This window comes from Bubalus kerabau, chromosome 7 (assembly GCF_029407905.1).
Source record: "Bubalus kerabau isolate K-KA32 ecotype Philippines breed swamp buffalo chromosome 7, PCC_UOA_SB_1v2, whole genome shotgun sequence".
Taxonomy (NCBI): domain Eukaryota; kingdom Metazoa; phylum Chordata; class Mammalia; order Artiodactyla; family Bovidae; genus Bubalus; species Bubalus kerabau.
Genome location: NC_073630.1, coordinates 44,559,245 through 44,583,548, shown reverse-complemented (window position 1 = coordinate 44,583,548; position 24,304 = coordinate 44,559,245). Strand labels below are relative to the sequence as shown.

The following is a 24,304-nucleotide window of genomic DNA, read 5'->3' as shown; positions in this document are numbered from 1 at the left end:
TCCCGGGCAAGTTTCCTAGGAGTGTCCCTTCTCTCCACGGACACTGCAAAGTCTCCAGTTCTCCAACAGATCTTTCCCTCGCAGCTTTAAAGTCCAAGTTCTCGCTGGCTGCAGCGCAGAGTCCCGGGGCCGGCGGGCTGTGGTGGAGGGACCCCACCAGGCAAATGCCAGCATCAGTATGAGAGCCTGGACTTCAGCCCAGGTCGGTCCTCACCCCGGGGGGCCGCTGCTTTGCCCGGTGCATCTTTGAGGAGCTGCTCACTTTTCCCCCTTGCGAGTCTTTGTTCCAAGCGAGATATTACTCGGATTCTCTAATTAACTCCCTCCATTCCGAAGGAGTTCGGAGGCTGGGATGCCTCTACCTGCTTGAAGGATGTTGACTCTTGAGTGGGAGTCGGAAGGACTGCAAACAGTGGGTATTGTTGTGATTATATGTGCATCTCTGAAGCTGCTTCATTTGCTGGGACTGATTGATTTTTCAGAAGGTAAAGTGGTCGCTCCCATCTGTGCCGTTGGTCAGGTCTGGTTCAGAACTGGATACAGACGCTGCAGAGTTGAGGAGGCTTAAAATACGCAAAAAGTTTTAAAATATGCATGCTTGACATGGAGCACCCTAGCACTGAACAGTTCATTTCTGTGTACCCAGATATTTGACATTGGAAAGGAAGGGATATTGTGCCATTATCTTTCTATCTGAAATTTATTTGAGTTTAGGGTGATATTATGGGTTAAATGTACTTCTGAGGTGGGAAATTAGGGCTCTCTTTACTCCAGGGTGATAATACAGGTTGCTGTTTTGGTTGTCAAGTTTACCACGCCTTAATGTCATTAGTAATTCCATCCTCTGGAGGAGTACCCTGATTTGTGAGAGAAATATGTAGGTGCCTCATTAGTTAGGAGATGTGCGGGTGGAGCTGAGTTATTGATTATGATAAAAAATGGGTAAGCTTTTGATTTAAAATCGAGTTAATGAATGCTTAGCAAAAATGTGCTTTGAACACTTAATTTGCAGAAGTGTTTCATTTACATTTCCCAGTGAGCCACTTTGCTCATTTGTCTCTTGAGTGAAAATCCATATAAGCCCAGGACAGCATTGCTGCTATCAATTAATATTTTATCCTCCTGAATTTTACTACCAAAATCAATTCTACTATTCAAAGATTGGCAAGTTAAAAAACGTTGTAACTTCTTTTTAATAGTGATATATATATTTACATACGTATACATTATTTTTCATTGAAATAACATGCTTTGAATTATTTAAAACCTAATTATTGATGTCAGTTCTACATCCAAGCCATTCTTTATTCTCAAGTGAAAAAATGGTGTTCCTGAGACATTTGCTAATACCTTCCGGATAAGGATAAGATCTTTTACTGCCGAGTTATTTATGCATATTCACTTCTCACATTGTGTGTAATGTGGGAAGATGATGAAAATATTTAAGCCTGCCTGTGTTTCTAATCTTCCTGACAGAGTTCAGGAGCTTAGCTAAGATGACAGCATCCCAAACTACATCCGGTATACAGGTTGTTGCTGTTAACATGTTAATAATGGTCGGTGTATCTTATCTTTAGAAAGCCTTTCCTTCTACAAGTGGGTCCATTAGATTCTACTGTTTAGACCAGTGTAAGAACATCAGAAGTTCTCATGCAATTTTCATATCTTTTTTTTTTTTAAGTCTTCTCAATCTGTAACAAGTTCTGCTCAGGGACACATAAGAACAATATTGTAATAGGATTAAATAAACCCTCAGAAAATAGAATTTCTGGTTTTTTTCCTCATATTACACAGTAATTTTATTTAACTGTGGGAATAATTTTATTTAACCTCACATTTCTCCTGAGAGGAAAGCAATACAGAAACAAACTTTTTTCCAAGTGCTGCACAACGATCTTGCATTATTTTGAGATGTCGGCCTCAACCCTTTCTAGTGGTATCGTAACAAAATACAGATAAGATCATTTTAATTTATGTGATTGGAATAGTTTGCTTCTGTTTCATTTCTTCGCCATGTTAGTTTTTGTTTTCTGGAATCCGTTGAGCCATAGCCCTCAGTTGTAGTGTGCTGTACTCAAGATGGTCTTGTTTCAGATCTAGATGAAGCATAAAGGAAAAACACCACAGAGATATTTGAGAAAGTCGACTCTCACAGCCCTATAGTGGTTATAAGATAGCACGCAGTTCTTTTATTGCCAGTGTTGGTAATACAGACTTTTAAAGTCAAAAGTCGCAAGTTTGCAAATGACTCAGCTTTTATTCTTTAAGTTCTTTCTTATGTCACGTAAAGATTTTCAGACAAAATCTTCAAATTTGAGTTCCAACAATACAAAAAGTAAAATTGTAAACTTAACTCTTCCAACCAGAATCAGAGAATTTTGAGATAGTCTGAAACATCTTTCTTGGGGTAGGTATCCATATCCATACCCAAATAATAATACCCATGTCCATATATGAATCTTTATTTCTAATTTTGTTGTTCAGTCTCTCAGTTACAACCCCATGGACTGCAGCATGCCAGACTTCCCTGTCCTTTATCGTCTCCCAGAGCTTGCTCAAACTCCTGTCCATAGAGTCGGTGATGCCATCCAACCATCTCGTCCTCTGTATCCCCTTCTCCTGATTTCAATCTTTCCCAGCATAGGGTCTTTTCTAATGAGTCAGCTCTTTGCATCAGGTGGCCAAAGTATTGGAGCTTCAGCCTAAACAGCAGTCCTTCCAATGAATATTCAGGATTGATTTCCTTTAGGATTGACTGGTTGGATCTCCTTGCTATCCAAGGGACTCTCAAGAGTCTTCTCCAACTCCACAGTTCAATATACTTTGTTTCTATGTACACACATATATAGATGATGTGCCTACACATTTAAAATATTGTGTAAAATGTCCAGTGTGCTGTGCTTAGTTTCTCTGTCATGTCCAACTCTTTGTACTCCATGGACTGTAGCCCACTAGGCTCCTCGGTCCATGGAATTTTCCTATCAAGAATATTGGAGTGGTTGCCATTTCCTACTCCAAGGGATATTCCCAACCCAGGATTGAATGCACATCTCCTGCATCTCCTGCACTGGCAGGCAAATTCTTTACCACTAGCACCACCTGGGAAGCCCAAAATGTCCAATAAATTGGGCAAACTTTGAGTTCAATATGTAAGTTTTGGTTGTGCTAAAATAACAAAGATGCAGGTTACCACCATACAGGTGGTATATTTCCTTGACAAGTGGAAAAATATAGGGAAAAAATTCCTTTTTTGTTCCAAAGTATATGTTAAAAAATACTGATCTAGTCCAACTGACTCAGTTTACATGGGAGACAACTGCAACCCAGAGAGGGTAACTGATTTATTAGAAGACAACACTAATTGGGAATGGAGACAGAACCAAATCCAAAGAGCTCTGAATCCTATACGGTGCTTTTTCCTATTACAACACACTTTTCACTTATTTCTCTTTTCTAATATTGGGAAGAGAATGAACAAAAACATTGGTGGGAAATTTCCTGAATTCCTGAATCTTGTCCTGAACTGTCCACTCAGTTCAGTCATTCAGTCAGGTCCAACTCTTTGTGACCCCATGGACTGCAGCATGCCAGGCTTCCCTGTCCATCACCAACTCCTGGAGCTTACTCAAACTCATATCCTTGAGTCTGTGATGCCATCCAACCATCTCATCCTCTGTCATCCCTTTCTCCTCTCTCCTTCAATCTTTCCCAGCATCAGGGTCTTTTCAAAAGAGTCAGTTCTTTGCATCAGGTGGCCAAAGTATTGGAGTTTCAGGTTCAGCATCAGTCCTTCCAATGAATATTCAGGACTTATTTCCTTTTGGATGGACTGGTTAGAGGAACTGTCCACTAACACTCTATGAGATATCTGCTGCTACTGCTGCTAAGTCGCTTCAGTCGTGTCCAACTCTGTGCAACCCCAAAGATGGCAGCCCACCAGGCTCCCCTGTCCCTGGGATTCTCCAGGCAAGAACACTGGAGTGGGTTGCCATTGCCTTCTCCAATGCATGAAAGTGGAAAGTGAAAAGTGAAAGTGAATTCGCTCAGTCGTGTCTGACTCTTAATGACCCCATGGACTGCAGCCTACCAGGCTCCTCCTCCACCCGTGGGATTTTCCAGGCAAGAGTACTGGAGTGGGGTGCCATCGCCTTCTCTGATGAGATATCTGAGGGAAATGCATTCATAGGAAATAAGATTACAAAACATATACACAATTTTTCAACCCAAGGCTAGGACCCAATTATGGTTTATAAGCAAGCTAAATCAAACTACATACTCTATCATACCATAGAGGCAGGATCTGAACAAAAGGAAGCCAAATGGTCTCCTGAGTCCCCTCACTCTAAGATCCTCACTGAATTTTGAATGTATCTGTGACATATTCAGTGTCCATGAATGGCTAGTCCAAGTACAATCAAACAATGAGACCCAATGAAGTCATAAGAAATCTAGCCTAGGCCTCCTGTCTGTGTTTTCTCAGATTGTGGCAGTGTCCAAGAAAAAACAGAACTTAGGCTTTGTGATCACCAATCAAATGGAGATATAAGAAAAAAGCATTTACAGAGCAAGTCACAAAATATTAGATTATCAAGTCCTTAGTCCTTTCTACCAGCAAATGATAAAAAGGCCAAAAGGGGCTTTCCCAATATAAATTGCTAAACATTTCCCTGTGATTGACCACTTAGAAAATATAGCTCAGGAAAAGGCCAGAGAATTAGCCATTTATTTTGGTTGAGAAGTAAAGCTGAGGCCCAGAGCAGAACCATGAGCTTCTTTTGGGTAACATGGAGTTTTTATATCATCCTCGTGGGGCAATGATTCTTCTCTGGTACCATTGTAGAGTATTTTCTCTAGTGTGACTCTGCATTGATTAACTTAGAAAGTCATTTTGAGTCTATATGGATGAGACTTCTGTATTAGTTTCAAGATAAAGCAGTGTTGCCTTACTATTATCATCTACAATGGTTAATGAGAATTCGCCAAGAATAGGAAAAGGTAAAGGGAAACATTTCTGCTCCCACATAAATTAGATTCTTATTTCAGTAAAGCCCTATGTTAAAAAATAATTCTCTTTCAGTTGAAATTTAAGGTTTAGGGAGCAAAAGCAATTTGTAAGAAGGATTAAAATGACTAATGGGATTTTAATATAATGATTTGAGGTTTCACATATTCCCTTCATTAATAAAGGGAACAAGGAAGAACACTTACAAGAATAATCTCATTTCACAGTGTCTCATGTAGTACTTGACATTGGATTCTAAGTGTAGGCAGCCTCCTTTGTTAGGCATTGATTGAGATGGTGGAAAGAGACAAGATAAACATTGAAGGAATGAACCTTCCATAAGCTTACAGTCTAAAAAGGGAAACTAATCACTCAACAAGACAGAAGAAAATAAGCGCCCCAAGAAATGCGCAGCAGAAGCACAAATGGAGTGGAACATTCTGGAAAGGGCTGAAGGGAAGGTTTCATGGAGAAAAAGACTGTTACACAGGACTTAGCAGTGTGAGAAGGGGTTCCCAGATGGAAGAATGAGGAAATAACACTCCAGGCTGAGCAAAAAGTTTGAATTGTGATCCTGAGCACTGACAGAAAGTAGCTTTGGTGGACAAGATCTGTGGCTTATAGAAGGTGGGCATCAGAATGTTGAAATGAGATGTGTCTGAAGGAGTCCATTGAGGTGAATGTCGAGAGGGCACATATGCTTTCTCAATGATAAAGAGCCATTGACCCAAAGTCTTCAGCTTTGGGGAACCAATGAGCAGGATGACAGATTCATGTTTCAGATAGGTCAGTTTGGAAGTAGGTGAAGATGAGTTCAGAGGTAAGAGAGTGGAGGTAGAGGTACCAGGGACAATTCAGTTGGGAAACCACAAAGGCAGGAATCCATTGATTGCCCTCATCAATAAAATATTTAAGGTGAATTGTCAATTTCCAGATTTTCTAGAAACTCATATTTAATATAATATCCTTAACCTGCACCTATTCTGCAATGGCATAATTGTTTTCTTATTTCAGGACAATGTTGTTTGGCTTCAAATGTTTTTCTGATGAGATAAGAAAGAAATCTAGGGCACACAGAGGTTGTAGCTGAGAAATCCTGAAGATACTGATATAGTATCTTCATTTATGGTGGGAATGTTAAAGTTTCTAAAGATGTACCTGACATCTTAAAAGGTCTTCACTTATTTTGAACATTTTATTTTGGAAAACTTTACACACAAAAATGCAGAGAAAAGCATTAAACTTTGATGTACCCATCACCCACATTCAATAATTACCAACATTGTGATTTGTATTTCAGCAATGGCTTACATTTACAGATGTTTCTCAGTTGTCTTTAATATACCAGGTACTCTGGTAGGGCCAAGATACAATGATTAATTAGACTCAGTTGCTACCCTCAAGGAATTCTCAAGTTGTATAAAGGGATAGGGAATATAATCACGGAAAATGCAATATATTATGGTAGATAAATCAGTACAAATGAGTCCAAGATACAGAGGAAGAATGGAAAGTAATTAAGCCCAAGTGAAAGAGATAGAAATGATCAGAGATGACTCCCCAGAGGAGGTGAAACTGGGATTTTATGGATGAAGGGAAGTTTATCAAATTCATATGCCAGAAAAGTGTTTGCACAAGTTCTGTATGAGGGGTACTGGGTGAGGTAATATCAACATAGGAACATGGTATAAAATGCAGAAGTCCTGGGACAACAACAGATAAAATGTAAATGTAACAGAATTAACATAGTTTTATTCCCTCTCCTTAGTTATATAATTAAACTTGCTGCCCCAGCACAATTCTTGATATGTAGAACATACTAAAAAAAAAAAAAAAAAAGAGAGAGCCTGAGTGCAATTTATTCCCATACAGTAATAGTGCCAACGCACTTCTCCTTGTGCTACGTAACCGAGAGCTTCTAGTGACTCTTTCAAGTCTTCAAAATAGCTTGGAAACTATTGATTAGTTGATTATGACTTGTTTTTAACTCTCTTTTTCTTCTACTATTAAGATTTCACATCAGAATTACCCTGCAAAGCAGAGATAGCCACACACCAAAGGTATCAGAGGCAGCTGTTCATTAGAATTTTATGGCCCTGGGAAATAATTTCAAATGAGACATTCAGCAGAGAGATAAAAAAGCGCAGCTTAGACGGGCTTTGATACGGCTGGGAAAGTAGCCCTTTCAATTCCATAACAGGCGTGTTGAGGTGGGGGGAGGACCTTGGATTTCTAAATGAAATTGAACAAATATCTATTTAGGCACCTACTATGTGAAGAGCCATAGACAACCTGGGGCATTGTACTGTCCTTAAAAAGTTTTCATTTTAAAGACCAAATAGCTCCTGAATAACCCAAGTTTAAAAATTGTCCGGTGGGAGGGAGCAAGGACTTTAGAAAACACAAGCAGAAGAGCCATCTCATACAGGGAAGGCTACACAAAGATGGTGGCATTTGAAATCTGATGAGTTGAGGGATCAAAAGACTTTGATAAAGACTGGAAGCTAAAAATAGGAATATAAACTGTAATTCAAAAGAAAAATGGCAGTTTCCCAAAGTCATTATTTGTCATCAGGTTGACTCTAAAAAGCCCATTAATCCACTTAAGATATAATCAATCTGTGTCAATTATTGCTCTGAACCTGGCAATGTGCTTGGTACTGATGGGTTTGGGGACTTCTATTTATTTTAGTTCTGCTTACATTGGGAACCCATTTCCTACTCCATCATGGAGTAGAGAGCTGGAATCTTAGTGAAGAGGGATGGGGGTGAAGGAGTTGTACATTTCAATGACTTCCAGCCAAAGGTCACCAGGAACACACCTGTGGTCCAAAAACTTTGGTGGTGCTAGGGGTAAAGAACCCCTCTGCCAGTGAAGGAGACCTAAGGGATGCAGGTTTGATCCCTGAGTTGGGAAGATCAACTGGAGGAGGAAATGGAAACCCACTCCAATATTCTTTCTGGGAAAATCCCATGGACAGAGGAGCCTGGCGGTCTAGAGTCCAGGGATCACAAAGAGTCAGACACAACTGAAGGACTTAGCACACAGCACATTCTTTTCAGCGAAGAACACACAACATGGAGAACTGTGGGGCGTCTCAGAGTGTTCAAAAGGACTTATGGGATTTGAGCTTGTGTTAAAGGACTCTGATTTAGGAAGCAGGGCTTTGTTCCGGGTTAAATAAAGTAAAAAAGCCAGTGTAATTGGCTTAGTAAATCTTACATACAAGTAGTAAACCCTGGACAGAGGCTGAAACTGTAATTGGCAAAAAGCAAGCTACATTAGCTAGGACAGTGGATATTTAGTTATATTTGTGGTTTAAACAAAGTTCATGTTTTTCCTCTTCTCAGCTATGATTAGAGTGGTCTAATTTTTATCTTGATTAATCACAGGTAGAGAGTGGTCTTTTCTGACATTGATACTCTGTGACATTTTATATTCAGCAAGAGAATGCTAAAGCCTAGCTGGTGAACCAGGGCCCCTCCCTAGGGTTCTCAAGAGCTGCTTTCTCTCACATGATAAGGGAGAGGGCAGAGTAAAATGAAGGGCAAGTGAAGCTGTGAGTTTAAATCCTAATTAAGTAACTTTGAACAAGTTACTTAACCTTCCTGAGCTTGAGTTCCTTCTATAAAATGAGGCTAATAAGCCCAACATTTCAGGATTGTTGTAGGAAATTCAAACATAAGTGAAATATCTAGCTCTGTGCTTGGGATACAAATAGAAGCCAAGATATGCCTTTCTTGTTATTATGATAGGATAACATGTTCATATTCCTGCATTGTATCAACAGTTCTCAAACTTCACACATATAAGAATTACCAAGATGGTGTGTTAGAATAAAAGATTGCTAGCAGTCCATGGGGTCACGAAGAGTCAGACACGACTGAGCAACTTCACTTTCACTTTTCACTTTCATGCATTGGAGAAGGAAAAGGCAACCCACTCCAGTGTTCTTGCCTGGAGAATCCCAGGGACAGGGGAGCCTGGTGGGCTGCCCTCTATGGGGCTGCACAAAGTCGGACACGACTGAAGCGACTTAGCAGCAGTAGCAGCAGCAGCAGCAGCAGCAGACCCCACCCTAAGATTTTCAAATTCAGTGGATCTTGGTTAGCATCTGGGAACTGACATCTCTTTCATTTTTTTGGCTGCATCATGTGGCACATGGAAATTCCTGGACCAGAGATGGAACCGCACCAACCAGAGAAGTTGGGGAATTGGCATTTCCTAGTCAATGGCACCCCACTACAATACTCTTGCCTGGAAAATCCCATGGATGGAGGAGCCTGGTAGCCTGCAGTCCATGAGGTCACTAAGAGTCGGACACGACTGAGCGACTTCACTTTCACTTTTCACTTTCATGCATTGGAGAAGGAAATGGCAACCCACTCCAGTGTTCTTGCCTGGAAAATCCCAGGGACAAGGGAGCCTGGTGGGCTACCGTCTATGGGGTTGCACAGAGTCGGACATGACTGAAGTGACTTAGCAGCAGCAGTGAATGCTGAGGATCCAGGGCACACTTTGAGAACCACTTGGTTAGGCAATAAATCTAAAAAGCCAAATCCATGATGTTTGCAATGATTTCTTCACTGAGAATCTTTGGCACCTGCCAAGCTTTATTCTTGGAGAAGGCAATGGCACCCCACTCCAGTACTCTTGCCTGGAAAATCCTATGGACAGAGGAGCCTGGTAGGCTGCAGTCCATGGGGTTGCTAAGAGTCGGGCATGACTCAGCGACTTCACTTTCACTTTTTACTTTTATACATTGGAGAAGGAAATGGCAACCCATTCCAGTGTTTTTGCCTGGAGAATTCCAGGGACGGGGGAGCCTGGTGGGCTGCCGTTTCTGGGGTCGCACAGAGTCGGACACGACTGAAGCAACTTAGCAGCAGCAGCAAGCTTTATTCTAGAACAGTTGCCAGTCAACTTTTTGTATGGTAAGTATCATAGTATTTGTGGGTCATGCAGTCTATTTAACTATTCAACTTTGTTGTTGCAGCACAAAAGGTATAAAAATAAATGGGTGTGGCTGTCTTCCAATAAATATTTATGGACACATATCCAAATTTCATATAATTTTCATGTCATAAAATATTTTTTACTTTTATTTTTTAACCATTGTAAATGTAAAATAACATAGCTGAAAGGTCAAAAGCAGGTAGCAGGGTGAATTTGACCTTTTGCTCTAAGGTGCCAACCCCTACACTGAGAGTTGGCAATAAAAGAGCTGGTTGAGAAATGATCTCAGGTTGATGAGATCTTGCCTTTGGGAAACTTGTCTAGGTTTTTTGAGCCCTTTGGTCTCACGGAGTAGATGCATATCTAGTCCTTTGGGGTTGATGTTGATGAAGTTATCTGCCAAATTAGCAAGTGATTTAAAATAGGATGTATTTGCTTGTGCAATGTTTTCCCTTCCCCTAATTTCCCAATTTCTAGGATAATTTTGACGACTATATTATAAATGAAGCCATCCACATGATCGTGTTACACAATGAGTCAATGCTGTGGCTAGACAGTTAGGGTCCCCTCTTCTTACTGATTTTTGTTTAGGTTTCATTGCCTCTTGGATACAGAGGCATTTTGCTTTTTTCACTGAGTTTATAAACCCTTATCTTGTAGGTTTGTTAAAAAACACATTTCAACTCTTTAAAGTAAACTGGTCCTCATATTATTAACATACTGAGTCTTTTGAGTTGAGGACAAATACATTGAATCAACAATTTTTTTTAAGTAAAATCACCATAAGTTTGAATTCTCTTGAAAATGGAAAATATATAAATAGTGGGTAATTTCATGTTCTTTGAAGTGTGACAGACCTGAACTCAGTTCACAGCTCTGATTTTGATGGTCCATATGGTCTTGGGCAAGATTTATAACCACCTTGAACATCAGTTCTTTCAAAAATGGGGAGAATAATAGTAGCTACCTCATAGAATTATTGTGAGAAGTAAATTAAATGATATTTCTTAAAATTATCACCAAATACATTGTATGACTTAAAGAGTTAGTATCATTGCTGCCTTTATGCTTAACTTCCATTGTACCTATTACTAAATATGATCATTCATTCAATCATCCATGAAACAAAGGTTTTTTTAAGTGATCTGTGTAACCAGGCAGTGTACTGGAAACTTAAAGATATTGGTAATTGGGAACTTAAGGGCATAATTTTGGCTAAAGAGGTTTACACACAGACAAATTAGTAAATTTTCCTGGTCTCAAATGTTTACAAGGTATAGGGAGACATTAGAAAAGACTGACCAGTACTGTTCAGAAGGTGGGGAATATCAGAAAGGACTCACAGAAGTGACCTTTGAGCTGAATCTGAGTGATACTTGGAAGCATTCAGCATCGCACATCCTTGGGAACCACTGACAGTTGATATAATCTAGTTTTGAATATTCAAGAACGCTTCGTGTTGATCCCAGTTTCTAAGTTCTGCCTCGTATTCTTTCCTTTTCTCCCACAATACCTTCTCTTATTCAAATGCCAACCATATTTTCCCATTTCAGCCCAGATCAAAACCTACCCTCTCTCTAATACCACATTTCCTCCTTAATCTGAATTCTGTCAGTCCTGATGTATGTCATACAATGTACCCTTGATAATAGTAATCCTTCCCCAAGTCTTAACTTTGTGTTCATTTATATTTCTTTCTCCTCAGCTGGAGAAGAGACCATGCTACCCCAGCATAGAGTGAATTTTCCCTGTGTTTCCACAGGGTCCAGAGAAAGACAAAGTATATCATGGAGGCACCACAAATATGCATCCGTGGGTTTCTCACCGCATCTTTAATGGCTTGTCCCTTTAAATCAGTACACTTGTCTCATCTTAACTCCACCCCCATCCCGCCTTATTCCAATCTGACTTCATATTCTCAAGAGGGAAGTTTTTCTAGACCTGGTGACTGAGCTGATGCTCAAGATTCTTCTATTTCATTTATAAAATAAAGTCTCTATCAGACCAATGCTTCCTGTTCAACCTCATCTCTGGTCATTTCTCCTTTTTCTTTTCCTCTTTCTTCTCAACTTCATGTTTCAGCAACACTATACTGACGTTCTCTGAGCATTTTGTGTTGTCTCCAGCTACCATAATTTTGCAATTCTCTCTCCTAGAATGCCTTTCCTTCCTCATATTCCTGAAAACATCTTTTAAACCTTCAACTCTTAGCTCATATTCTACCTTCTTTGAAAAATGTTCCTTGACTTCCTGAGGCAGAAAAGATACTTCAGCTCTGTGGCTTTTCTGCCTCTTCCCCACCGTAACTTTTATTTTGCAATACCACCCAACTCATTATTTCCCAAGCACCCTGTGCTATTTCATGCATCATGCCTTTGCCTGCTCTATGATTGTCCCTCCTTCTAGAATAAAATGCCCATTATTGGTCCTCACCTGATTGTACTTGTGCTCACTCAGTCATGTCCGACTCTGTGTCCCTATGGACTGTAGCCTGCTAGGCTCCTCTGTCCATGGAGTTTTCCAGACAAGAATACTGGGATTGGGTTGCTATTTCCTCCTCCAGGAGATCTTCCTGATTCAGGAATCAAACCTGTGTCTCTTGTAATTCCTGCATTGACAGGTGAATTCCGTACCATTAGTACCACCTGACCTGATTAACTCCTTCTTTAAGCTCTACTGAGGAACCATCTCTTCTAGAAAACCTCCCTTGAACTGCCTAGTTGGATGGAGTTCCAACTTGTATTATTCCAAAGCACTCCATCTTAGCACTTCAAACTACATTAAGCCCTTGATTTCTCTGCCTTTCTCTTTCACTAAACTTCAAGCCCCACATAAGAGGAGCACTTATCTACATACTCTCTGTGTCTGGGAGTGAGTAGATGGATGGATAGTTGATAGATAGGCAAGTTTATTCAAAGGTTCTGGTAATAAAGTCAGATTTCCCATCATAGTCTTGAGCTAATTTAATTTTTAACCATTTGGTATAAAAGACAGGGTTTCTCAACTTCACTATTGGCATTTGTTGGCTGTGTGATTTTTTGTGGAGGATGCTGTTCTCTGCAAGATAGGGCTATTGACATCCCAGGCCTTTGCCTACTAAATGCCAGTAGCACATGTCCCCAGACTCACACTACCACAGTGTCTCCAGAAACTGTTGAATCCCCCGAGGGGAAGAAGGGTAGGCAAAATCACCTCCCACAATACTGAGAACCATTGGGTTGAGGTACAATCAAATACAATTTCTGTTTTTATATACATATAAAGTCTTTTTATTTACATATATTTGTAAGTCATTAGAGTGCATTTAAGCATGAATTATAGCATTGGAAATCAAACCTGAAGGGGAATGTTTTTCATTACAAAAGTAATAAACAATCGCTATAAGAAGTTTATAAATATACAAAAAGAAAAAAACATGACTAAAATGCCAACAATCTCACCATTCGAAGAATAACCATTGGTAATATTTTTACTTATTTACTTTCAGGTTTTTATACACATAGATTTGTTTCTTTAAACTTAATAATACTGCATGTAAAAAATTTGATGTAGCTTTAAATTCAACAAAGGAGTAAAATTTTTTTATTAGATTATAGATCTTTCATAAATATTTTAATACCTACATTATGCTCTATAAATGTGTGTAACATAATTTACTTACCCTGATTTTAGGACATACAAATTATTTGCATTTGTCCAGTATTTGAAAAATTCTGTAATAAAATCTTTGGGTGTGAAATTACTTATATATTTTGAATTATTTTCTTAGGACAGGATCTTAGAAGAAAAATGATTGGAACAAGACAATGGACTGTTTGGAGTATCTTGATATGTATTTGAGATCAAATTGGTTTTCAAAGTTATGGCACAAGTTTGCCTGCCCTGCGGTAACGTAGGAGTGCCCAGGGCTCTCTGCACTGGGATCACTGCAGTGCCACTGTGTGCTGTCGACCAGGGGACATTCTGAAGGTGGACACTAAAGACCATGTGAGCAAGCCCAATGTTACCAAGCCCTGTCTTAGGGCTGAATTGCTAATGCCTTGTAGTCTAACATGAGGACTCATAATTACGTACAGATAAGAAGTTCTCATTGTGGCTTGATGACGCTCTTTCTGTTCTGCTTTCTTGTCAATCAAGATGCACTTCCTTTATGAAATGATTTCCACCTCTTATCTATCATCATGACCATTTTGAACCATCAAGACTGGCGTTTAGTAGGCATAAGATTATTTATTGAACAAAAACAAAACCTTTTTTCCCTAGATGAAGTAATTCCTGGACCTGTATGCATTGAGGAGAAAAATTAGAATACATAAAATTATGACTATTATTAATAAATATTTCCTGAGCATTACTAATATATGCATTTTACTGAGACACATTTACATAGTAAGGAGGGAACATAATGTCTCTTTTGAGAGGTATGCCTGTGTCCATCTAAAGTAGAAATGTGGGATATTCTGTGTATGTGACAGTCTGAGACCAAGAATCAGAGATACTGTGAGTAGGCAAATACGAAATCCCATCCAGTCAAACTCCCTATTACAGGTCATGAAGAAGTAATGAGCTCCACAGAGTTCCTTTGTGACTTAATGGTAGAACTTGGTTGTAGGCGCAGGACAATATTGAGTCTAGGAGACACTGAACCTTGAAAACAGACACACACTGGTCAAATGCTACCCCTGAAACATGCTCGCTGTGTGCTTTATGCAAGTCACCAAAGTTCTTGAACCTCAGTTTCCTCATCCATAAGATCGATGTCAACTTTGTAGATCTTCAAAATCATACAGTGGTTTTGAATCATGGAATAATTTTGAGACAGGGCACATACCCTTTTGTAACTCAGATTTTTTAATGACTGCTTCACTCTCCCTTCTTAACAAAACTTCTGGTAGAAATCCTCTTAAATGTTGAGAGCAGAACTGCTAAAAACATAATTTTCCTTATGCTGATTCTGAATACTTTGTGTTGCAATTTATACTAGACTGGGTTCTGCCACATATCGAATAGTGCATAGGTTATTTTCAATAACCACTTTTATAGGCGAAAACATTTGTTCAAAGGGGCTAAGGAACTTGTCTCATTTCTGAGTAACCAAATAGCAGAACCAGAGTGAACCACAGACTTCAGAAGCTAGAACTCATGTTTTTTTCTCTCCAACCTTCCTTGTAAGTGCTACGTTGTTTTTCTTTCTTTCCTCTGTGCTGAGTCACTTCAGTTGTGTCCGACTCTTTGTGACCCTATGGATGGTAGCCCACCAGGTTCCGCTGCCCATGGGACTCTCCAGGCAAGAATACTGGAGTGGAATGCTATGCCCTCCAGGGGATCTTCCCCACCCAGGGATGAAACCTCATCTCCTGCCTCGGCAGGCAGGTTCTTTACTAGAGCCACCAGGGAAGCCTTTTTCCCTTAAGTTTCTACAACTGAAGAAATACTCTAAGCTTCCTGGATTAGAAAGGTCAAGGTAGTATATTTGGAATAAGTGTTTTTCCAGACATCTATTTAAATAGAACTAAGTACATGAGTGACTTTATATCTCAGTAAATTCATGGTTCTTAATGGTTTGGTAACAGAAACTCTCTAATGAATAAACAGGAGAATATTGAAGACCTGGCAGCAATGAGATATATTGGTGATGTAATTCCAAATTTAAACAAATTACAGGGGGAAATGGATAATGATAAAATAATTAGAAACCAGAAGCACCTGAACAAACACCCAAATCCCACATCTGTCTTCACTATATTCAGCAATTCCTAAATATCACTGGTGCATTGAAGGAGAAATTAGCAGAGCCTTTTAAACATCACCTCAGTGAAAAGCAGAATTAACTCCTTCCTGTTATTGAAAATGTTCACAGAGACAGGGGGAATGACCCGAATGCCTTCCTTTATGACAATAAAGGTTGCAAAGCTAAAATCTTTTAGAAAATATATCTCCATTACAAATTTGTACATAAGCTGTAGGTCCCTAACAAGATTTTAGACTAAAAATATAATGATCAAAATAGTACACTGGCTTCAGTATTGTTATTTATCTCTCCTAGAATACATCAATGGTAAAATGAACGAATAGCTTAGCATTTTGTTGGTATTTTTTAGGTATTTTCAATGAAGATGCAGAATCAGCAAAGAAACTCTGTAGCTGCAAAATCTTTGTAAACCTCTGAATTGACCTGCCTAGCTAATATATTTCAAATGCACACATTTTACAACAATAAGAACCATTCTTGCCAGTGGCTATCTAAGGTGAGTCTAGAAATGTTTGCTTGAAACAAATCTCACCCGACTACAATTCCAGAAGGACTGTTCTTTAGAGAACAGTTTAAGTGCTAGAATAATTTTTTAAGGAAATTCTGTCAGCTCCTTTAAAAGAATTTCCTCAGGCTAGGAAAGGAGGGAGATTCTTGAAGTGAACAGGAATTGCTTGAGATCTTATGCCATGCCATCTATACCATGTCACCTCCTTTTAAAGAACTTTCACTCATTCCATTATAAATGATGTCATTCGTGGTGCTTCCTTGCAGTGCTGTCTTCTTCACTCTGGGATGTGCTTTATGTTTTGCATCATAAAGGCACAGAGGTACCATTATTGTCTGGAGTACAATTCCAGATATACACAGGGATGTAGGATAGGAATTGACTAATTAGCCATCCTTTCCTTGCGTCAGTTAAGTTCTGTTGTCGCTCAATCGTGTCCGACTCTGCGACCCTATGGACTGCAGGATGCCAGGCTTCCCTGTCCATCACCAACCCGCAGAGCTTACTCAAACTCATGTCCATTGAGTCAGCGATGCCATCCAGCCATCTCATCTCTGTCGTCCCCTTCTCCTCCTGCCTTCAGTCTTTCCCAGAGTCAGGGTCTTTTCCAATGAGTCAATTCTTCCCATCAGGTGGCCAAATTGCAGTTTCAGCTTCAGCATCAGTCCTTCCAATGACTATTCAGGACTGATTTCCTTCTTTGAATACCTTCTCCAAAATGTGGATGAGTGCTGACTATATCATAACTATGCTGGAAAAGAGTGAAAGCAAATCCCAGGTAGAGAGGTACAACAAAGTTAATGGCATTCTTATTTCCTTCTCTGCTTTGTCTCTTTGACTAAATAAGATTACTTAAAGTTGAAACAAAGTAAACAAATGAGAGATTCCTCTCTCCCGTGGAGTCCTCAGGAGGCTAGAGAACATTTATGTAATGCTTGTGCTTGTGTTTACACTCAGTTCCCCAGTTGAGTCGTACTCTGTGCGACCCCATGGACTGTAGCCCACCAGGCTCCCCTGTCCCTGGGATTCTCCAGGCAAGAATACTGGAGTGGGTTGCCATTTCCTCCTCCAGGGGATCTTCCTGACCCAGGGATCCAACCCATGTCTTTTGTGTCTCCTGCATTGCAGGTGAATTCTTTACCACTGAGTCACTGGGGAAGCCCATTTATGTACTATACCTCCTAATTAAAATAATCTTCCCCAAACATTTTCTAACTTGATAACAAGTGTACTTTGTAGGAGAGAATTCTGAACCTTAACATTGGACTTGGTCTTGTCCTGTCTCACCACCAGTTGGTCCATATTAGCTCTGCTTTTCCTTTGAAAGCTAGAAAAGTTGGCTAAAGATAATCCAAAGAGACTTTTTTACAGAGAGCTTTAAAAACCATATGTTTGCCATATTTTGATTCTTATCAAAAATTGTAATTGAAACGTTGGCGTGCATCCAAGTTACCTTGAAGAGAAGAACAATCCTTAGTGAGCTGCTTGCTAAGGGACAGGAAATCGTCTTGCCTGACTACTGGAGCGCTCACAGCACGTTTGCTCCTGTCTGATTCTGCCCATGTGTCTGCCTTCCTGAAATTACCTGCCTGCCCCTTCCATCCATGCAAGTCTAGGATATCTTTATATATATTGAACCCATTCTCCTCTCGTGTCTTTAATCTCCTCTTTCCTTATAACTCTTACTGCACAAAATCCACTCTCCTATCCTCTCTCTTTTTCTCAGTATTTTTTGCTTCCACTGTTTCTTGCATCTCTTCTTTTAAGTAAAAACTCCTTGAGCACAGGAAACATGAGTTTATATTTGTTTGTTTGTTTTTGCTGCCGTCTATGGGGTCGCACTGGAGAAGGCAATGGCACCCCACTCCAGTGCTCTTGCCTGGAGAATCCCATGGATGGAGGGGCCTGGTGGGGTACAGTCCATGGGGTCACTAGGAGTCAGACACGACTGAGCGACTTCACTTTCACTTTTCACTTTCATGCATTGGAGAAGGAAGTGGCAACCCACTCCAGTGTTCTTGCCTGGAGAATCCGAGGGACAGGGGAGCCTGGTCATCTGCTGTCTATGGGGTCACACAGAGTCGGACACGACTGAAGTGACTTAGCAGCAGCAGCAGCATATAGAGCAGGCTTCCCAGTTAGCTCAGCTGGTGAAGAATCTGTCTGCAAGGCAGGAGACCTGGGTTCCATCCATGGGTTGGGAAGATCCCCTGGAGGAGGGCATGGCAACCCATTCCAGTATTCTTTCCTGGAGGATCCTCATGAACAGAGGAGCCTCGTGGGCTACAGTCCATGGGGTCGCAAAGAGTTGGACATAACTGAGTGACTAAGCACAGCACAGCATATAGAGCACCTGTCCCAGGGCACCTAGGATTTCCTTAGGCTTTCCAGGTGGCACTAGTGGTAAAGAATCTGCTTGTCAATGCAGGAGACAGGAGATGTGAGTTTGATCCTGGATTAGTAAAATCCCCTGGAGAAGGGAATGGCAACCCATTCCAGTATTCTTGCCTGGAGAATCCCATGGACAGAGGAGCCTTGTGGACTACAGTCTGGGGTCGCAGAGAGTCAGATATGACTGAGCACACTGCATGCATAGAGCAGAGTTACCTGATTCCTTGAGAAAAAAAAAAGAAAAATTCCTGAGTAATAGGAATACTAATTCATAAAAGTAATAATAATTCATAATGATTTTTATTACTTATAAATCACTATGATAGGTACTCCCATTATATTTTTGCCACAAATTTGCAAAGAGAAGAGACTTCCCTGGCAGTTCAGTGGTTAAAACTCCTTGCTTCCAAAGCAGGGTACATGGATTTGATTTCTGGTCTGGGAAGTAGATTCCCACATGCTGTACAGTGAGGCCAAAAAATAAAACTTAAAAAACTGCAAAAATATATATGAAGAGAAAAAAAATATTTATGGATGAAGAAACTGAAAGTTAGAGAAATGAAATGACTTTCCAATATTGTTCTGTCAGTATATTCTAACTAAATGTTTATGCCTGTTGTAAGTGCAAATCAGATAGATAATAGATGAGTTGAATGACACTTTAGAGATTTAAGTAAACATCCTAAAGCTGAGATTGAGAGTTAGTCATAAACCTGTGTTATTGTTGCCTATAAATTTTTAAGTATTTTTCAACACCTCAACGTGTGATTTGGATAGTATGAATTTTTACCTTCCATTTCTTTCTTTTTATAGTATGGAATAAGTAAAAGGATAAAAGAAATACAACACTATAGGCTTCTTTTTAAATAAAATGGTACAGACATGGCTTGTTGGTTTCAATCTTTGGGTCAACGACCAATATTCCTACTGTGATATTGACATGTGTATCTGACAACAGCCCTTCTGACTCTGACTCTCAAGGTTCTGAAAGGAGCAGGATAAGCATCACCCCCTCTTACCCACACCTTGTTCTAAAGGAATAAGAACTAATATAAAGAAGTGGGAGTGTAGTGTGTTAATGTGGTCTGTTAATGATAGAAACCAGGTCAGAAGCTTCAGTGTGGTATGAGAGCCACGTGGTCCTGCTGACTGGTCCAGAATTAGGGAACCTCTCAGTCAGAGGCAATGCTGCCCTGGATGGACCCTCGCACATAGCCTGGGTAGGGTGGTGCTGCCTGGGGAGACTTAGGCTTGGAGGAGCACAGGAGAGACCTGCTCTCATTGGGCAGTTTGCTTCCAGAGTGAAAATGGAGAGAAATTAAGCAGAACAGGGAAGTTATCATTTTCATATTTACCCATCAGTTAAGTCATCCCCAAGGAAAGAAGTGAGGATCCAGTGATGCCAGGATGGTTTAGGGAAGACAGAAAAGTGAGAATGGAATACTTTTGCCTTACACTGTTATTTTGATAATTTCCAAATAGAAAGTGCTCGTTTTATGAGTCAAAGCATACGTGGATCATTAATTATAAAATTGTGTGCATGCTCAGTCACTTCAGTAGTGTTCAACACTTTGCAACCCCATGGACCACAGCCTGCCAGGCTCCTCTGTCCATGAGATATTCCAAGCATGAACGCTGGATTGGGTTTCCATGCCCTCCTCTAGGAAATCTGCCTGACCCAGGAATCGAACCGATGTCTCCTGCATTGCAGGCAGATTCTTTACTGCTGAGCCACTAATCAAAGTGTGTGAAAATATTCAGGAATGTATGTACAGTGCTTTAATATTTCCTTATTAGAAGTGGATTTTTGTTTCTTTGTTTTCATCGCATCCAGGACCACTGTTTTCCATCTGGGGATCCCTGGGACCTGAATATCCAGGGTGCTTGATTCTCATGCAGATTCTCTGGTTCTGTTTTCACATTCACATCTTGGGACCAGACCTGACACTTTGTACTTCTAACAGGCACCCAAGTGATTGCAAGGCAGCTTAAGTTTATGAAGCACTAATGTAAATCTGAGTTATTGAAATCAATTTCCATCTTTTAAAATACTCCATGCATATTCCAAATGTGCATTTTATGCTCATATTCAGTAATAATTTGAATTGTTGCTTCTGATGAGTTTGAGGACTCTTATTTTTCACTGGAGATAAATGTATTAATTTCTCAAAACCCTAAGTGTCTTCCAAAGTCCCAGAAGTTGAGTCTTTATGCACAAAGAGAATTTTGCATCATCTGTAGTACAACATGGAGACAGAGCCTTGATGGAGCTGAATACCTTTAAGTTATTTTTAATTTGAGCTATCACAGAATTTTAAGAAAATATTCCTTTTGCTTATTAAATGATCCCAAGCATTAAGCCAATTTGTTATTTTGAATTTTGTAATTTGTCTTGGGAATTGTTATTGAACGCTAATAAATATAACCTTAAGTTTTACTGACCTCTTAAAATTCTATTTTATTTTTTCTTGAGCTCTTTCTTTGCCTGAGAAATCCATTGCTATTTATACAGGGGAAAAGCAATGAAAAAATTTTCCTCAGTATTCAAAATGTATTAGATAGGCAAATGTTTAAAAACATTTCTTTTCCATGAAATAAGTTACACCATAAAAGAACAGACTCTATTTTCAAAAAGATGAAAGCTCTTCCATATATGTGCTTCATAAACATTGTCTTAGTCCATTTGGCCACTATAACAAATTACCATAGACTGGGTGACTTAAACTACAAACACTTCTTACAGTTCTGGGGGCTGAATTCTGAGATTAGGGTGCCGGCAGGGTCAGGTTCTGGTAAGAACCCCTTTCTAGGTTGCACACTGACAACTTCTCAGTGTATCCTTGCTGCTGCTGCTGTTAAGTCGCTTACGTGGTGGGAAAAAGCCACCTGGCTTTCTGCCCTCTTCTTACGCCAATCTCACTCAGGAGGGTTCTACCCTCATGACCTAATTATTCCTAAAGGCCCATATTAAAATACTATCAAACTGGGGTTACAGTTTTGACATATAAACTGGAGGTGGGGACAACGTTATAGTTATTCAGTCCATTGCACACATGATCAGAAATCTCAGAAGCCTCCATGGGGCCTTTCCTGATCCTCCCATCTGAAACTGCATGCCTCCAACCTTATCTGACCCCCTTTTCTGTTTCATTTATCCCCACAGTGCATCATTATTTTCCAATGGACTGTATTTTGCTTATGGTCTGTCTGTTGTTTATACTCTTAGGTTATTCACCACTGGATTCCTAGCCCCTAAAATTATGCCATAATGTCATAGTTCTCAGTACTAGTTGAATGAATGAATGCGTTTCGAGCAGCGTTTCAGGCTGCTAGATGGAGTTCTCAGGACATGGACATTGCTTTGCACGAATCCCCATGCCCTGCACATATACCTCAGTTCCCACTCCCTGTTCAGATGGCAAAAATTTTTTATGGATAAAAATTCACTGTCAGACATGTGCACATAGGAGGCAGAACAGGAATTAGCACCTAATGTCTCCACAGGAGGGCCAGCTAATGGAAAGTGAATGAGAAGAGCAGATTCTTTATTGCTTCCTACGTTATACCTAATTTTGTCAAAATGAAGAAAGTCATCTAATATAAAGCTAGCCAACCACAGCCACTGCTCTGTGCCTGAATTCTCTTTTAGAACTCCATAAAATATAAATATGTTTAAAATACTCTTGATTTCTTATAAGAAATTTTAGGAAAATAAATGGAAGCTTATTGAAGAAACTAAGATTTGGGATAAGGGGGCATTCAAGCTCAGTTCCTGAACACAAGTGTTCGCATTTCCTCACAAGTATTTGAAGAACCATGCAAAAGTAAATACCTTAGAGTATTTAATTGTTATAGAATTGCTTTTTTTATACACAATCCGAGTGCATCTACTTTATACTTGACATTAAAGACATGGTGATATTAAAAAGAAGTAATGGCAAATGTTTAACTGAACCTGGTACTATTCAAAGCATTTTGTATATTACTATCTCACTTAATGCTTTCAATGACACAACAAAGCAGGTATTCCCATTTTCCTCATTTTACAGATGATACTAAGATTATACTCATGGTGGCAGTGGAACCCGTGTTTGATAATAGGCTGTCTGGTTGAAGACCCTGTTTTTAACAGCCATATGCTGATTCCATTAATGACATGGTTTCCTTCCTAAAGAATTGAAGATGAGAAGAGATACATCATAAAATGTAATGAAAGTAGTGTGATAAAAACAAAAGACGAAGCAGCATACTCTTTTTACTGGAGTTGGGAAGAGCTTCAGAGAGAGAGCATCATGGGCTATGAGGGAAGACTAGGAATTTGCAGGTGGAGGAAGAAGACAAAGACTGAAAAAAAAAAAGAGGACAAAGAATTTTATTAATTAATCTCCTTTTGAATAAGTTTATACTAGTTTTTAACAGTTCCTATCCATACTCTTTCTTTCAGATACAGTCTGAGCACTGAGCATTATGAAACCAGTGATCAAACCTAACCTGTGCTCATCTGTAAAGAAACCTAAAAGTCACTGTCTGAAACAAGTTAAAGCCTAAGTGTGCATTATTGGATGGTTGTTGTAATAAGAGAAGACAGTGAACACACACTGCTAAATAGAATTACTTCTAAGTACAGAAGTCACTTTGGCCATTTATTGTCAGAAGACAAGAAATGGAGCATGTCATCCATTTAGTTTTACAACTATCCTCTTACGTTATTCTTGAATAATGGTCTTAAAGCATACTAAAAATAGCTTATTTTAAACTTTTCTTCCCTCTTCAGTGTTAACAACTAACAGGTAGTACAGCAGGTAGTAAATGGAACACTTCCCCTCTGCTCAAAGTAATCATTTAGAGATGTGTATAGACCTACTGATTTTAACGTGTTCCGTGATGGTTGGATTTCGGTTTTGCTTGGCATCCCACAGCTTTGAAGGATTAATCCTCAGCACCGTGCCCAGCAATGTCAATCTCTTTATAGGCCGTGCTTGTCCATCTCTTTCCTCCTCTAATAAGGTGTCTGCAACTGCTGATATTCATGCTGGTGAAAATCAACATGCCTCTTCCAGACGCTGTGTGATCAGAGACACAGAGCAGGACTGAGTACTCTTATCCTTCTTGTCAGCTGCAGGTGTCAGCTAATTTGGCTTAGATTACTTTAGAGGTGTGCCTGTCTTCCCAATAGCTTTATTGAAGTGGTCTTATAATAAACTGCTAAGAAAGATGCTGCTGCTTACTTCTGCAAATAAGTGACATTTAGGAAATGATTGGTCCCTGATCCCAAGGTGCATTGAAAAATTATATGATTAAATAGTAGGCTTAAGAAATCTATAAATATCCAGAAGATCTTGCATGAGTATAGATGAGAACTTTATAAAAAATATTTATTCTAAAGTGTCATTTCAAAGGAATGTCAAACCTCTAGGACAATCCCTAAAGTGAGGAGAGAAGTTTAATTTCCAAAAAATTAAGATTATATTAGTAGCAAGAAACCTAAGGTGTCAGAGAAAAATCCATTTCCATCTTCTTTCCCTTTTCTGAATGCACAGCTAGACTACATTTCCCAACCTGCCTTGCCTTTAGATTTGCCCATGTGCCTGAATTTCAGCCAATAAATGAGAACAGAAATGGATGAGGTCACTTCTAAACACAGCCATAAATTCTTCCTGTGGGTTCCTTCGTGATTTCCCCTTCCTGCTGTTG

At 39.6% G+C, this 24,304-nt stretch overlaps 1 protein-coding gene across 1 annotated transcript in view; it reads left to right on the top strand.

Moving 5' to 3' along the window:
- The first annotated feature begins 373 nt into the window (after window positions 1–373).
- KCNIP4 (potassium voltage-gated channel interacting protein 4) overlaps window positions 374–24,304 on the top strand; it is a 244,023-nt gene continuing 220,092 nt past the window's right edge. Inside the window, exon 1 of the mRNA XM_055588138.1 lies at window positions 374–485. Within this exon, the coding sequence (XP_055444113.1) occupies window positions 374–485 (112 nt within the window). The remainder of the gene's footprint in view (window positions 486–24,304) is intronic.